The sequence below is a fragment of the Eptatretus burgeri genome, chromosome 15 (assembly GCF_056783735.1).
Source record: "Eptatretus burgeri isolate ZD-2024b chromosome 15, Ebu_testis_v1, whole genome shotgun sequence".
Classification (NCBI taxonomy): domain Eukaryota; kingdom Metazoa; phylum Chordata; class Myxini; order Myxiniformes; family Myxinidae; genus Eptatretus; species Eptatretus burgeri.
The window spans coordinates 21,138,517-21,153,896 of NC_140975.1; the positions used below are offsets into that span (position 1 = coordinate 21,138,517).

General features: G+C 44.5%; 1 protein-coding gene across 4 annotated transcripts in view; it reads right to left on the reverse strand.

Moving 5' to 3' along the window:
* Positions 1-15,380, reverse strand: part of LOC147011700 (voltage-gated delayed rectifier potassium channel KCNH1-like) — an 82,605-nt gene that overhangs the window by 67,007 nt on the left and 218 nt on the right. For 2 of the 4 annotated variants that reach the window (XM_085858259.1, XM_085858258.1), the window contains exons 1-3: positions 8,043-8,571; positions 1,695-1,818; positions 764-870 (exon numbers count right to left, since the gene is read on the reverse strand). In XM_085858259.1, coding sequence (XP_085714385.1) covers positions 764-870; positions 1,695-1,818; positions 8,043-8,115 — 304 coding nt within the window. In that variant the 5' untranslated portion in view covers positions 8,116-8,571. Of the gene's footprint in view, positions 1-763; positions 871-1,694; positions 1,819-8,042; positions 8,572-15,035 lie in introns of those variants that run through there. The other 2 variants (XM_085858261.1, XM_085858260.1) reach the window with 2 other exon arrangements.

The following is a 15,380-nucleotide window of genomic DNA, read 5'->3' on the forward strand; positions in this document are numbered from 1 at the left end:
AAAAAGATCACCACATGACCTGCAAATCGCAGTGAAAACTCAAAATTCATGTGAGAACGGAGCATGATGAGAGTTGAGCACAACATCCTGCATTCGCATGAGAGTTCAAATGTATGGCGGCCGAGCGGCAAGGACTGTACTGGATCCCTTGTCTGGCCGAAAGTAGGAGTACCAAAAACAGGTATGACGCTCCTGAAAATGGAACCGGTCATGGAAGAATAACAGTATCACAACTGGATTGGCAGCGAAAACCAAGCTGGCTCACAACTGACCTTAAGAGAGGGAGCCCATTTACGTGTCCTGTCTGGTTTTCTGTACATATCATAATAGTCTCTGCATTTATGGAAGAATGTTAATACCCTCAAGACGACTTGGGATGGGTACCAAAACATGGCCAATGAAAAGGCAGCACCACCCAAAATTCTACCAAGTGAACAGAAGAAATAAAATACAATGGAATCGAGTGGAACATAAAGGGGGTTGGGCATGAAGGAAGTACAATGTGAAAATTACACTGGTGAGTGGGAAGGGGAGTGGATTCGGAATAAGGAGGGTTCCAGTAAGAAATGTTCATATTGAGAGGACTTCAGATTGAGGAGGAGTGAGGGGAGTGAGAACAATTCTAAGCTTCTTAAGTGAGATAGAATTCGATAAATACAGAGAAATTAAAATGAACAGGAATAGCAATCGAAGAGGCATTGAAAGCGTGAATAAGGGTGGTGAAGGTAAAGAGGAGGAGAGAGAAAGGCGATTTGGAACTCACGGTTCTTCTTGTACATGAGTATTTCAACGGAATTCGATTCGTAGTTTTCAAAGGTCTGCCGTACCTTCTCAATCGTATCCTTGTCCGTGAGTTCACCGTACATGAAACTGTAAAAAATGGTTGCTCAGTGACAAATCCTGATTATCATCATCATCATCATCATGAGCCGAGAAACATTCCGTTATGCTAGTTATCACGGTTGCCCTTCGCAGCCGATCACAGTTGCTGGCATGTGACGTACGAATTGTTTATAGTTCAGGAGATGTTGATCCAGCCAACAACCACACCGAGATAACATGCTGGGTTACCTAGTATGTCAAGTGATACCCAAGAAGACCAGACCGCTTGCTACGTGCAGTTTTTGGCAGGAATTGGCGAATTGTTCAGGGTGCTGGTGAAAGCTAGCGCACTCTTCGCGAAATACAGTGTGGGATTGCAAACGGGTCCTCCGGGTTAACGTCCTTCCTATGGACGGCACACACATCGATGCCCTGCCCTGCATGTGAAACACCAGAGTGACGGTTCGTAGCTGGGTCGGGATTTGAACCCAGAGTCGGCAGCTCAAAGATGAGCATGTGAGTTCCATACCACATATCAAATGTCTAAATGGCTATGTTCATTATTATAGATATACCATGATAAGCAAATTTGAACGAAGATCGAGACAAGATCCAGTCTTGAGAACTTGGAGGTCAAAACACCTTTTTGCCAAACGACAGTATGGTTGCTGGTTGGATACAACATGAATGATACCTTAACAATGTATAGATGAAAGTACATACAAGGGTGTCCGTAACTAATGGCCAGCGATGAAAAATTGCAGATTGCGAGCTTGCTGTCGTTAACACAGAGCCTATTATCGAGCTATAATTTATATGAGATGAAAAGGCTTGCTGGTGCTGTGTTTAAAAAGGAAGGGTCGGGGTCGTACCGACAAGTGCAGCTTTTCTGCATGACCTCAGCACGGTGGAACTCTGACAGCTTGCAGAAGCCATCGTTACTGTAGACCACCGGCCAGTCGAGGATTTGTGCATTTCCAAGCAAAAAGTTGGTGTCTGATTTGTGGAAGGTCAAGAGGGGCAAGGGGTGAGGGTTAAAGAGAAAAATTAGGAAGGGAAGAAAGAAGGGAATGAAAAAAAGAAGAATATCAATTTAATGTAAAGGACAAAGAGTAAATACACAATGATGAGGGAAAGGGAGAATAGAATATCTATCTGAGAAGGGAGGGGAGGGAAAGAGCAAACCAAGATGGTTGGTAAATGAAGGCGAGGATGAGTCTAAAGGAGAGGGGGAGGGGGAGATGATGCATGTGGGAATTTCAGAAGAGAAAGAGGAGATGGATTAAATAAAAAAAAAATAGAAGGGCACTCGGTACAGCGCATACCTCCGCCACGTAATGCCTGATCCACGAGAACATATGGATCCCAATACATTTTTGAAATATCATGCTATATAGTACTATATCGTTTTTTGGCCCGATCTCTCAATGGTGAAGAATCACTTTAAAAAAATAAATAAACCTTGTATCCAGATGCGATTCAGATCTTCACCAAAATCGAATCAATTCGTCCTTGCGACACACCAAACCTGCCCACCATGTTTCATCCGAATCCGTCCACAACTTTTTGAGATATTGTGCTATATATCGTTTTTGGCCTGATATCTCAATGGTGAAGAATCACTGAAAAAATTCTAATCGGCGAATCTGGATCTGGATCTTCACCAAAATCTAATCAGTTCGTCCTCGTCTCACATAAAACCTGTCCACAAAATTTCATCCGAATCTGTTTACAACTTTTTGAGATATCCTGTACACAAACAGACATACAGAAAGGGGTGAAAACGTAACCTCCTTCACCTTCGGTGGTGGAGGTAAATAAACCACATGTATATGCATATCAAAAAGGTAAGCAACTGGAAGGCATTCTGCAGTGCAGTCATAAGCACAACACTCCGTGAAAGCAAAGATCACAATCCAGTGCAAAGATCATCCAAATCGCACCAGCCACAACGGGAACGCCAGGCACCAGCCACAACAGGAACGCCGGGCACCAGACACAACGGAAACGCTGGGCACCAGCCACAACAGGAATGCCGGGCACCAGACACAACAGGTACACCGGGCATCAGCCACAATGGGAACTCCAGGCACCAGCCACAACGGGAACGCCGGGCACCAGCCACAACAGGAACGCTGGGCACCAGACACAACAGGTACACCGGGCATCAGCCACAATGGGAACTCCAGGCACCAGCCACAATCGGAATGCCAGGCACCAGACACAATGGGAATGCCAGGCATCAGCCACAATGGGAATGCCGGACACCAGCCACTATGGGAATGCCGGGCACCTACCAAAATGGGAATACCATGCATCAGCCACAATGGGAATGCCAGGCACCAGAAACAAAGGGAATGCCGGACACCAGCCACGATGGGAATGTTGGGTACCTGCCACAACGGGAACGCCAGGCACCTGCCAGAACAGGAACACCAGGCACCTGCCACAACAGGAATGCCGGGCACCTGTCACAATGGAATTGCCGGGCACCAGCCACAACAGGAACGCCGGGCACCAGCCACAATGGGTACGCCGGGCACCAGCCACAATGGGAATGCCAGACACCAGACACAATGGGAACTCCGGGCACCAGCCACAACCGGAACACCACACATCAGACACAATGGGAATGCCAGGCACAAGCCACAATGGGAATGCCAGGCATCAGCCACAACGGGAATGCCGGGCACCGGCCACGACCGGAACGCCAGGCACCTGCCACAACAGGAACACCGGGCACCTGCCACAACGGGAACACTGGGCACCTGCCACAACGGGAACGCCAGGCACCTGCCACAACGGAAACGCCAGGCACCTGCCACAACGGAAATGCCGGGCACCAACAACGGGAACGCTGGGCACCAGCCAAAATGGGAATGCCGGGCATCAGCCACAACGGGAACGCCAGACACCAGACACATTGAGTACGCAGGGCATCAGCCACAATGGGAACTCCGGGCACCAGCCACAACCGGAACACAATGCATCAGCCACAACGGGAATGCCAGGCACAAGCCACAACCGGAATGCCAGGCACAAGCCACAACCAGAATGCCAGGCACAAGCCACAACAGGAATGCCGGGCACCTGCCACAACAGGAATGCCAGGCACCAGCCACAATGGGAACGCCAGTCACCAGCTACAATGGGAATTCCGGGCACCAAACACAATGGGAATGCCAGGCACAAACCACAATGGGAATGCCAGGCACCAGCCACAATGGGAACGCCAGACACCAGCTACAATGGGAATTCCGGGCACCAAACACAATGGGAATGGCAGGCACAAGCCACAACAGGAATGCCAGGCACCAGCCACAATGGGAACGCCAGACACCAGACACAATGGGTACGCCAGACACCAGCTACAATGGGAATTCCGGGCACCAAACACAATGGGAATGCCAGGCACAAGCCACAACGGGAATGCCAGGCATCAGCCACAATGGGAATGCCGGACACCAGCCACGATGGGAATGCTGGGCACCTGCCACAACAAGAAACGCCAGGCACCTACCACAACGGGAACGCCGGGCACCTGCCACAATGGAAATGCCGGGCACCAGCCACGATGGGATCGCCGGGCATTATTTTTATTGACTCCAGACTAAATGACTGCATTAATCAATTTATGACTTCATTATGCTCTGCTGCACTTTTGAAACGATGGCACACGAGAGCAGTGGTGTTAAGTCGAGGGATGAACTTACAACTCACAGAGAGGAAATAACAGGCCTATATACAGTAGATACCAAGTAAAATAAAACCACAGATTGAGAAAGGAGGATGGGAGGTAAAAGATATCGGACTTGCAGACAAACAGGATGAGCAAGAGTGGAGGCAATGGGGTCAAGATTCGGGAGAATAAAGAAGGATTACAGGACAGTGGGATGACATCGTGACAGCAGTGAGCTATTAACATGTAAATCACAACAAGGTATTGCACAGACATCAGCTAATTCGGGCATACCTTGTTCAACCATCCATCCATCCATCAGGACCATACTCTGTGCAGAGCGTTGGTGCTACCTAAGCAGTCTCCTGGGCTATTGGGCACAATCCTGGACAGGTCGCCACTCCGACACAGGATACTCAAATGGCTCAATCATCCCAGAAAGCTGGTACTCATTTTGCCAACCTCAGAAGGATGACAGGCCGATTCAACCCCACCTGGTATTAATTCAACGGCATGGGATTTAAACTCAGGACCCTAGGATCCCAAACCCACCACTCTAACCATTAAGCCAAAACCAGACATATACCTTGTTCGACGTTACTTTACCAATGTGAAGTAACAGTTGAAATGTCATCAAAACACCCATGGTGGAAAATGACAAAGGATGCACTGGAAACACATGGGTAGGAACACTGCTTGGCTGCATCATTTTCTGGGGGAGCCACAGTGCTGCTGATGCAGTGCCCCTCTTACCAGTAAGCTGGTACTTATTTTGCCGACCTCGGAAGGATGACGAACGAAGTCAACCCACCTGGTATTAATTCAACGGAGGCAGGGCTCAAACTCAAAACCCAAAGATCTTAAGCCAGCCACCCTAACCGTGATGCCAACACCAGGGTTACGTTACTTTGTCGAAGAAGCACGTTAGCGCTCAATGAAGGGATGTTAGGATGTGGATGTGGGATTTGAACCCATTGCCACCAAATCATGAGGTCATGACAACATCTTCGAATCGTTGCTTTGCTGACTAACTTTTTATCAACGGACCTGTCCCAGAATGAGGGAACACTGGGAATCAAGGCAGCGATGCAAGATGTGAGCAAGTGTCCACTGCTCACCTGGGCCAGTCGGCTCATCACAGAATTTGAGAGAAGGTACCACAGTGTACATCAAGTTGTAGTAACGGATGCACGGAGGTCAGGAGGTGTGACGGCACTAACCATTATGGTTGTTCTTATGGAAACGCCCAATCATAACAGAAAAATTCGTTCTTATTTAAGGAAGACAATGCACCATGGTCTTTATATGAACGAGGATACACCATGGTCTTTATATGAACGAGGATACACCATGGTCTTTATATGAACGAGGATACACCATGGTCTTTATATGAACGAGGATACACCATGGTCTTCATATGAACGAGGATACACCATGGTCTTTATATGAACGAGGATACACCATGGTCTTCATATGAACGAGGATACACCATAGTCTTCATATGAACGAGGATACACCATAGTCTTCATATGAACGAGGATACACCATGGTCTTTATATGAACGAGGATACACCATAGTCTTCATATGAATGAGGATACACCATAGTCTTCATATGAACGAGGATACACCATGGTCTTCATATGAACGAGGATACACCATAGTCTTCATATGAATGAGGATACACCATGGTCTTCATATGAACGAGGATACACCATGGTCTTTATATGAACGAGGATACACCATAGTCTTCATATGAATGAGGATACACCATAGTCTTCATATGAACGAGGATACACCATGGTCTTCATATGAACGAGGATACACCATGGTCTTCATATGAACGAGGATACACCATAGTCTTCATATGAACGAGGATACACCATGGTCTTCATATGAACGAGGATACACCATAGTCTTCATATGAACGAGGATACACCATGGTCTTCATATGAACGAGGATACACCATGGTCTTTATATGAACGAGGATACACCATAGTCTTCATATGAATGAGGATACACCATGGTCTTCATATGAACGAGGATACACCATGGTCTTCATATGAACGAGGATACACCATAGTCTTCATATGAACGAGGATACACCATAGTCTTTATATGAACGAGGATACACTATAGTCTTCATATGAACGAGGATACACCATGGTCTTCATATGAACGAGGATACACCATGGTCTTCATATGAACGAGGATACACCATGGTCTTCATATGAACGAGTATACACCATGGTCTTCATATGAACGAGGATACACCATAGTCTTTATATGAACGAGTATACACCATGGTCTTCATATGAACGAGGATACACCATGGTCTTCATATGAACGAGGATACACCATGGTCTTCATATGAACGAGGATACACCATAGTCTTCATATGAACGAGGATACACCATGGTCTTTATATGAACGAGGATACACCATGGTCTTCATATGAACGAGGATACACCATGGTCTTCATATGAACGAGTATACACCATAGTCTTCATATGAACGAGGATACACCATGGTCTTCATATGAACGAGGATACACCATGGTCTTCATATGAACGAGTATACACCATGGTCTTCATATGAACGAGGATACACCATAGTCTTCATATGAACGAGGATACACCATAGTCTTCATATGAACGAGGATACACCATGGTCTTTATATGAACGAGGATACACCATAGTCTTCATATGAATGAGGATACACCATAGTCTTCATATGAACGAGGATACACCATGGTCTTCATATGAACGAGGATACACCATAGTCTTCATATGAATGAGGATACACCATGGTCTTCATATGAACGAGGATACACCATGGTCTTTATATGAACGAGGATACACCATAGTCTTCATATGAATGAGGATACACCATAGTCTTCATATGAACGAGGATACACCATGGTCTTCATATGAACGAGGATACACCATAGTCTTTATATGAACGAGGATACACTATCGTCTTCATATGAACGAGGATACACCATGGTCTTCATATGAACGAGGATACACCATGGTCTTCATATGAACGAGGATACACCATAGTCTTCATATGAACGAGGATACACCATGGTCTTCATATGAACGAGGATACACCATAGTCTTCATATGAATGAGGATACACCATGGTCTTCATATGAACGAGTATACACCATGGTCTTCATATGAACGAGGATACACCATAGTCTTCATATGAACGAGGATACACCATAGTCTTTATATGAACGAGGATACACCATGGTCTTTATATGAACGAGGATACACCATAGTCTTCATATGAATGAGGATACACCATGGTCTTCATATGAACGAGTATACACCATGGTCTTCATATGAACGAGGATACACCATAGTCTTCATATGAACGAGGATACACCATAGTCTTTATATGAACGAGTATACACCATGGTCTTCATATGAACGAGGATACACCATGGTGTTATTAACGAGAACACTCCATAGCCACACCACCACAAGAAGTCCAATGAAGGATGTGTAGTGTCCGCCATGGGTCGTGCACTCACCATTCGCTCTGCGGACGATGTTCTCGAGGAAAGTGTTCTGCGGAGCGACGAGGCCGCGGGTCCCTCCGGGCATGGTGTGCGTTGCAGCGCCGTTGGAAGGTGCTTTGTACCGCAAACCGGCAGCACATAGAGCGAGCGGGAATCCGGGAACATCCCGGTAACTATGGTGGACCGTCACACCCCGATCGTGCAGGCCCCCAGGACCGGGTAAACACGCGCGTCCCCAGCTCTTCGCCGCTGTCCTGCTGCTGCGCTTGTGGGCGTGGCTAAATAACTCCGCCCCTTTCTCCACCTCCTGGCGCAAGGAGATGATGGTGTCCTGCGGAGCGGTGCTGGAGGGGGCGGGGACCGATTCCGCTTGGTGTGCCGGGATTCGCGCACTGCGGATACATCCAATTCCTGCAGAGTTTGTTTTGTACTTCCCTTTGTTCCGGGTCCAGTAGGCTTGCTGTGTAAACGTTGTCCAGTTTGCCCGTCGAGAACGTGGATCCACGGATGACCGAAATGATACGAGCCAGGAGTGACCAGTAATCGGTGGATCTGGTTCGACTTGTTAATTCGATAGTAACCAGATGTTACCACCTGTGGAGAGTTGGCACACCCAAGCGTTGAACCAATCCTGTTGCTGCCACGTGCCACCACCTTTCATCGAGACACTTTTACACTCAATTAACTGTAATTACCTCCTCCACCGAAGGTGAAACAAGTGATGTTTTCACCCCTTTCTGCCCGTTTATTACTTGGAAAAAATATGTAAATATATTTTTTTCACCAATCATGTTGATCTGTTGCGTTTGTCTGTTTGTTTCTCTCTGTTTGTTTGTTTGTTTCTCTCTGTTTGTCTGTTTGTTTCTCTCTGTTTGTCTGTTTGTTTCTCTCTGTTTGTCTGTTTGTTTCTCTCTGTTTGTCTGTTTGTTTCTCTCTGTTTGTCTGTTTGTTTCTCTCTGTTTGTCTGTTTGTTAACCTCCGCCATCGAAAATCGGAGGTTACTGTTTTCACCCCTTTCTGTTTGTTTGTTTGTTTGTTTGTTTGTGAACAGTATTACGGAAAAACTCCTCGATGGATTTCGACGAAACTTTAGTGGGGGGGTTAGGTATGGTCCAAGGATCATGCCATTAGATTTTGGACTTGGTCCCCCCCCCCCTAAAAAAATAGTTATAGAATTATTTTTTTTTGCATTTCTACGTTTTAAGTGATTTCCAACCCCCCCCCGTTAGAGAATTTTTTTTTGCATATCTACATGTTTTAAGTTATTTCCAACCTCTCAAAAAAAAAAATTTAGAGAAAAATTTTTTTTGCATTTCTACATGTTTTAAGTGATTTCCAAACCCCCCCGTTAGAGAATTTTTTTTTTTGCATTTCTACATGTTTTAAGTGATCTCCAACCCCCCTCCAAAAAAAAAAAACAATGTTGGAGAAAAGAACTATAACTGTCAGCACTGTTGACATCATTTAATGAATAAGATATAAGGTTCACTTGAGTGACTCAGCAGTATTGGCGGCGGAGGTTTTGCACTCTACCGAGTGCTCCCCCTCGAGTTTCTCTCTGTTTGTCTGTTTGTTTCTCTCTGTTTGTCACGATTTTTGGCCACAGTTTTCAAGCAATCGTTCTGAAATTTTTTGTGTGTGTCGGTGACCAGCCAAGGATAGCAAGACTAGATCCTGGTGAAGATCCGAATCTGGATCCGAGAATTTTTCAAGTGATTCTTCACCATTGAAAGATCGGGCCAAAAACTATGCATCACATGATATCTCAAAAAGTCGTGGACGACTTGTGACAAAACTCGGTGGATGAGTTGGTTAGTTGACAAGAACAAGCCGATTTGATTTTGGTGAAAGTCCAGATTCAGATCCGACCTATCAGTGGGATACAAAATGTAAACCATTCAGCCTGGCGGAGGGGTACGTGCTCCACCGAATGCTGTTCCATTTCATCAAGTTGTCACTGGATGAGTGATTTTTCATCTGTCTGTCTGTTTGTTTGTTTGTCCACACAGAACTTGTGTTTTTCTCCACAACCGCTTGTCGGATTGAGACGAAATTTTCACCATTGGAACGACAACTCATGTGGAATGTTTTGTTGATAACTCTGACGACATAGGTCACATGTTGTGGCAGCCATGTTGGAAAAACGTTGGACCTCCATCTCTGAAACCATAGGACGGAAAAAATTGAAACTTGGCACACAGCCAGTACTCCAAATGGGAAATAAGTGATTTTTTAATGACGTCATAGGTGCCTTCGTTTTGACATCATAATTGCATATGTAGAACGCTACATCTGATCAGTATAAAAAACTTTAAGGGGTATCTCAGGATAAAATGGTCCACATAAAAATTTTTGTTGACGTCATTGATCACGTGATTTTGCAGCCATGTTTTTTTTCTTAAAATAACCTTAAAAATATTCTTCTCAGAAGTGGCTGAACAGATTGAGGTGAAACTTGACATGTATGATCGCCTATCCATAAGGAACAAAAGGTTCACACATATGATGTCATAGGTCACATGGTTTGGCAGCCATGTTGGATTGATCTGAAAACATATTAAAAAAAACATCTTTGCCAGGAGGCTGGACAAATCGAAGGGAAACCACACAAATGTTCCCCATGCCTTGGGTGTACAAGTTTGTTAAGGAATAATTGATAGGTTACATGGTTTGGCAGCCATATTGGATTGAAGAAAAATATTAAATAACATTTTCTCTGGAACCGCTTAATCAATCGACATGAAACTTCACAATTATGATCTAGTAGTGATGGGAATACATAGTTTAAATTTCAAGTTGATCGGACACATGGTCTGACAGCCAGGGTTATTGAATTTTTTGATGTGGGTTTATTTTTGTTTATATATATATATATATATATATATATATATATATATATATATATATATATATATATATATATATATATATATATATATTTTTTTTTTGAATAAGGCTCACTGAGCTGTGCCTTGGTAGGTTTGAGGGTAGAGGACTAGCAGCTGAAATGTGAATCCTATCCAGGTGCCTCCTGACGATTTCATCTTTGCTTGTTTGGGTTCCTTCTGATTACTCCAAAGCAGGACTGTATATATTTAGTCTTCCATTTGATTTGAATAGAATTTATTTTACTCTCATTCTGAATTCAATTCAATAATAATAAACGTCATGGGTCAGGGTCAGGTGTCCAATTAAAGCGGGGTTGTGTCTTGGTACCCGGTCATCACTGCCAGTAGTTATAAAATGGCAATTATAATTAATTACATAACACACCAGTACACAAACACCACAAAAAATACACCACACAAAACAAGTCCTGGTGAGGTTCTGCAATTTCTGATTGCTCTTTTTCTTGTTATTGAAATTCAAAAGTATGCATGACACAAAATACAAGTTTTTCTCATCAACAAAACAAACAAACGAGAATGGCACTCGTTTGAGCGCATACCTCTGGCAAGCCGGTCAGTTTACGTTTTGTATCTCACCGATAGGCCGGGTCTGCACCCGGACCTTCACCTATCTCTCAAATGTGAAGAATAACTAAGAGAAAAAAAATTATCGGATCCAGATCTTCACCAAAATCGAATAATTTCGTCCTTGTCACACACCCAACGTGTCCACCAAGTTTCGGCCTAATCCGTCCATAACTTTTTGAGATATCCTGCTCACAGACAAACATGAAAACATAACCTTCATCCACCGTTGGTGGCAGAGATAATTATGGAAACAACAAAAGCTCTTACCCAGTGTTGCTCCAATGTTTGCAAATGTACAAACATAAATGGAAAATTTCAGGGAAAACATCGAGATACACCACTTTAAAGTTTAGGGACATGTAGTTTCATTACCTCTTTGTTTAGGGACCTCTATTAGCCCCTGTCCACCCTCTGTAGTCGGCAGGCTTAGTATTCCTGGCCGGAGCCACTGCTTCCCCCCCGCCCCCCCCCCAGAAAAAGTCCACAAAAATACTTTGAAGTTTTCTTAGGATAAAAGCTGGGGCCTACAGTGCCTTAAAAACATGCCATAGCATTAATGCCGCAAGATTACAATTAATGACTATAGTACGACCCCGGTCGGAAAGCTGCTTCAATAGTCCCCTCCATTTTGTTAACCGCTGCTCAGTTTTAGTAATCAGCGATTCCCAGTTTTTTGAAATAAAATCTTGAATTCCAAGAAAGACACCGAGGTAGTGTATTCCTTCATTGGTCCATTCAAGCTGCCCTGGCAGGGTTGGAGGGGGAGTCTCGTTCTGTGGACCTAAATAAAAAGCTTTGCTCTTTTCCATATTAACTTTAGTCGAGCTAGCCAGGCTAAATTCCTTGACAGACTCAACCAAAGCACGAACATCGTCATCTGAGTGCACAATTGCACAGAGATCATCCGCATAAGCAATGGTTTTTACGGGATTTTCTAACGGCAGAGGATAAAACCCTTGAAGCCGCGTGCGTAAACGATGTAGTAAAGGTTCAATTGATAGGGAGTATAGAAGGCCAGACAGGGGGCACCCTAGACGGATACCTCTGGTAACAGGGAAAGGCTGACTTAAGATGTTATTTACTTTAAGCACACTAAAAATATTATCATACAATAGTTTGATATAGCAAGTAAAATTTTCCTTAAAACCAAACCCCCGTAAAACAGCAAAGAGATAAGAATGATCAATCGTGTCGAAAGCTTTTTCTTGGTCTAAAAACACCAGACCGACATTTCTATGTTCAGCAATACAAATATCGATCATGTCACGGACAATAAAAATACTATCGTGTATTGCCCTTTTAGGGATGCAATAAGATTGATAGGGGTGTACAATCTCCTCAATCAAAGGTTTGAGGCGGTTGGCAAGAACTTTCGAGAAAATCTTGTAGTCCATGCAGAGGAACGAAATGGGACGCCAATTTTTAAGTTGCTGGAGGTCTCCTTTCTTAGGTATGACAGCGAGTGTGGCCCTACAACAGCTAAGTGGTAACAAGCCTGATCGTAGGCTATCAACCAGGAGGTCAAGCAGCTAGGGTCCCAACAAATCCCAGAAGGCTTTGTAAAACTCTGCAGGGATTCCATCAAGTTCAGAAGCTTTACCTGTAGGCAAAGTTTGCAAAGCAATAGAAAGTTCGTCGAGAGTCACTTCCTTGTCAAGTTTTTGACATGCAGATTCAGACAAGGTAGGCAAAGAGGTGGTTAAGGAATGAATCATGTCTTCCTTCGTGTTTCTGGCACAATACAAGTCAGAAAAGTATTGTTTGGTCAAGCTTCTAATGTCTTTTGGATCGTGTGTTGCTCGGCCTCCTGGTGCCCGCAGCGAAGTTATTTGCTGGTTTCTCTTTTTTTGCGCTTCTAACGCAAAAAAAAAAAAAACTTGGAAGGAGTATCCATAAAGGTGTAGTTCTCCATTCGCAGCCTTATTAGAGCCCCTCTGGCTTGTTTTGTACGGAGTTGAGCGAGGAGGGCTTTCTCCGTTGTTAGTAGAGAACTCGTCCTTTCAGCACTGGGAGTTTGAAGGTTTGACTGGAGAGACAATATTTCTTTAGCAATTAGAGATTGCAGCACAGATTCATTCTTGGTACAAAAGGAGCTATATTGCTGGCAAAAGGTCCTGATATGGGTTTTCGCATTGTCCCACCATTGTGCGAGGCAGGAGTAGGAAGGATTCCGTAGTCGTAAAAAACTTCCCAAAAGGTTTGGAAGGCGACAGGAAAAGCGTCATCTTGCAGAAGACTCGCATTGAAGGTCCAATGGGCAGTGCCACGATTTCAAACTGGGAAAGTATATGAAGAACAACCATGTGATGGTCCGAAAAGGCACTTGGGGTGATGTCAACATGGTCAATGACATTTAAAGAGTCATTATTAATGTAAAATCTGTCTATCCTTGCAAGAGATAGCCGGCCATTTGCACATTGGCACCACGTGTATTGTCGTGCAGATGGGTTCTGGAGTCTCCATATATCCATAAGGGAGAATTTGGACAATGCCCTCTTTAAGGGTGCTGTACTTGGTGGGTGGGGCTCTTCTCCATTATGATCAAGGGTGGGATACAATGTGCAATCAAAGTCCCCACACAGATAAACAAGACCATCAAAATCAAGGTGTGTGAGAAACATTTATAACTGTGTGAAGAAAACTAGTCTTTCTGTGCTCGTACTGGGTGAATATACATTTATCAAAGTGTGTTTATAACCATTATAAAGGAAATTAACTGAAACTAAATGCCCTTAAATAATCTCCTTAAAAGTGACATTTTCAGGACAGAAAGAAGGATTTAAATAAATAGCCACTCCAGCACAAGGACAGGTCAAGCTACGAAAGAACCATTGTCCTTTCATGATGCGAGTCCATTCGCTCGAGCACGAAGAGCTACATCTTGTCTCTTGCAAAAGAACAACATCAAAATGTTTTTGCTGGACAAGCAACTTTACCTGAGCTTTGCGCAGGGGTGAACGTCCCCCATTTATATTTAAAGTTACAAAAGAAAAGGTCATGGTGTAGGTAGGGAGGGGTTATCAGGTGAACGGAAGTTGGGTTGTGCTTGGAGCTCTTTCCGGGCTTTCAATACACACTTCCTAAGGTGAAATACTTGTGACTCAGTCACACCAAGTTGTTCAGCCTTGAGGAGGAGACGTCTTGAAGAGGTTATAAAGCCAGACAGGTTCGGGAAGGTTATAATCTTAACGTTTTTCTTTCGAAAAGTGTCCTGAAGAAACTGGAGAATTTCCATGGGTGATAAATCATCATCACCCTCCAGTTTCTTGGCTATTGCTGAGTCATTCCAGACCTCGCTACCAGCACTGGAGGCAAACGACGAGGCCCCATCTGAGTCGTAATCCGAATGATTTTTAGTTTTCTCTTCACACACTGAAGTCGATGCTCTCACAACGGGAAAATCGTCTTCTGCTAAAGGTGTTGCTGTTTCCACAGCGGGAGTTTTAAAGACCGTAACAGGGATTACCGTTTTTATATCGGAGGCTTCGCACTCTCCTTCTGGGGCTGTTACTTCTTCCTCCTCCATTACCTCAGATACTTCGTCGTCGGCAGGGTGTGCGACGAGAGCAGGTTTGTGGTTCTTGATTTTAATGTCAGTGACCGGGGTGGTGACCACAACATCTTGGGGCGTTGCGCTCGGTCCTTGTTCGTGAGAGGAATGAACGGAAACGTCTCCTCCCTTTTCAGCGAACACACTGAACCTATTCTGCAGCAGAGGACCAGCTGCAGGAGCTTCTGTTTCTAAGATAGAAACATTGCGTTCGTTCGACGGCGCTATCTTTTTCGAACAGCTCGCCTGTGTGTCCTCACTTCCGCTTCCTCTTTTATAATTCCTCTTGGAGGACACAGTGATAAAACCCACGTCATCAGCCGG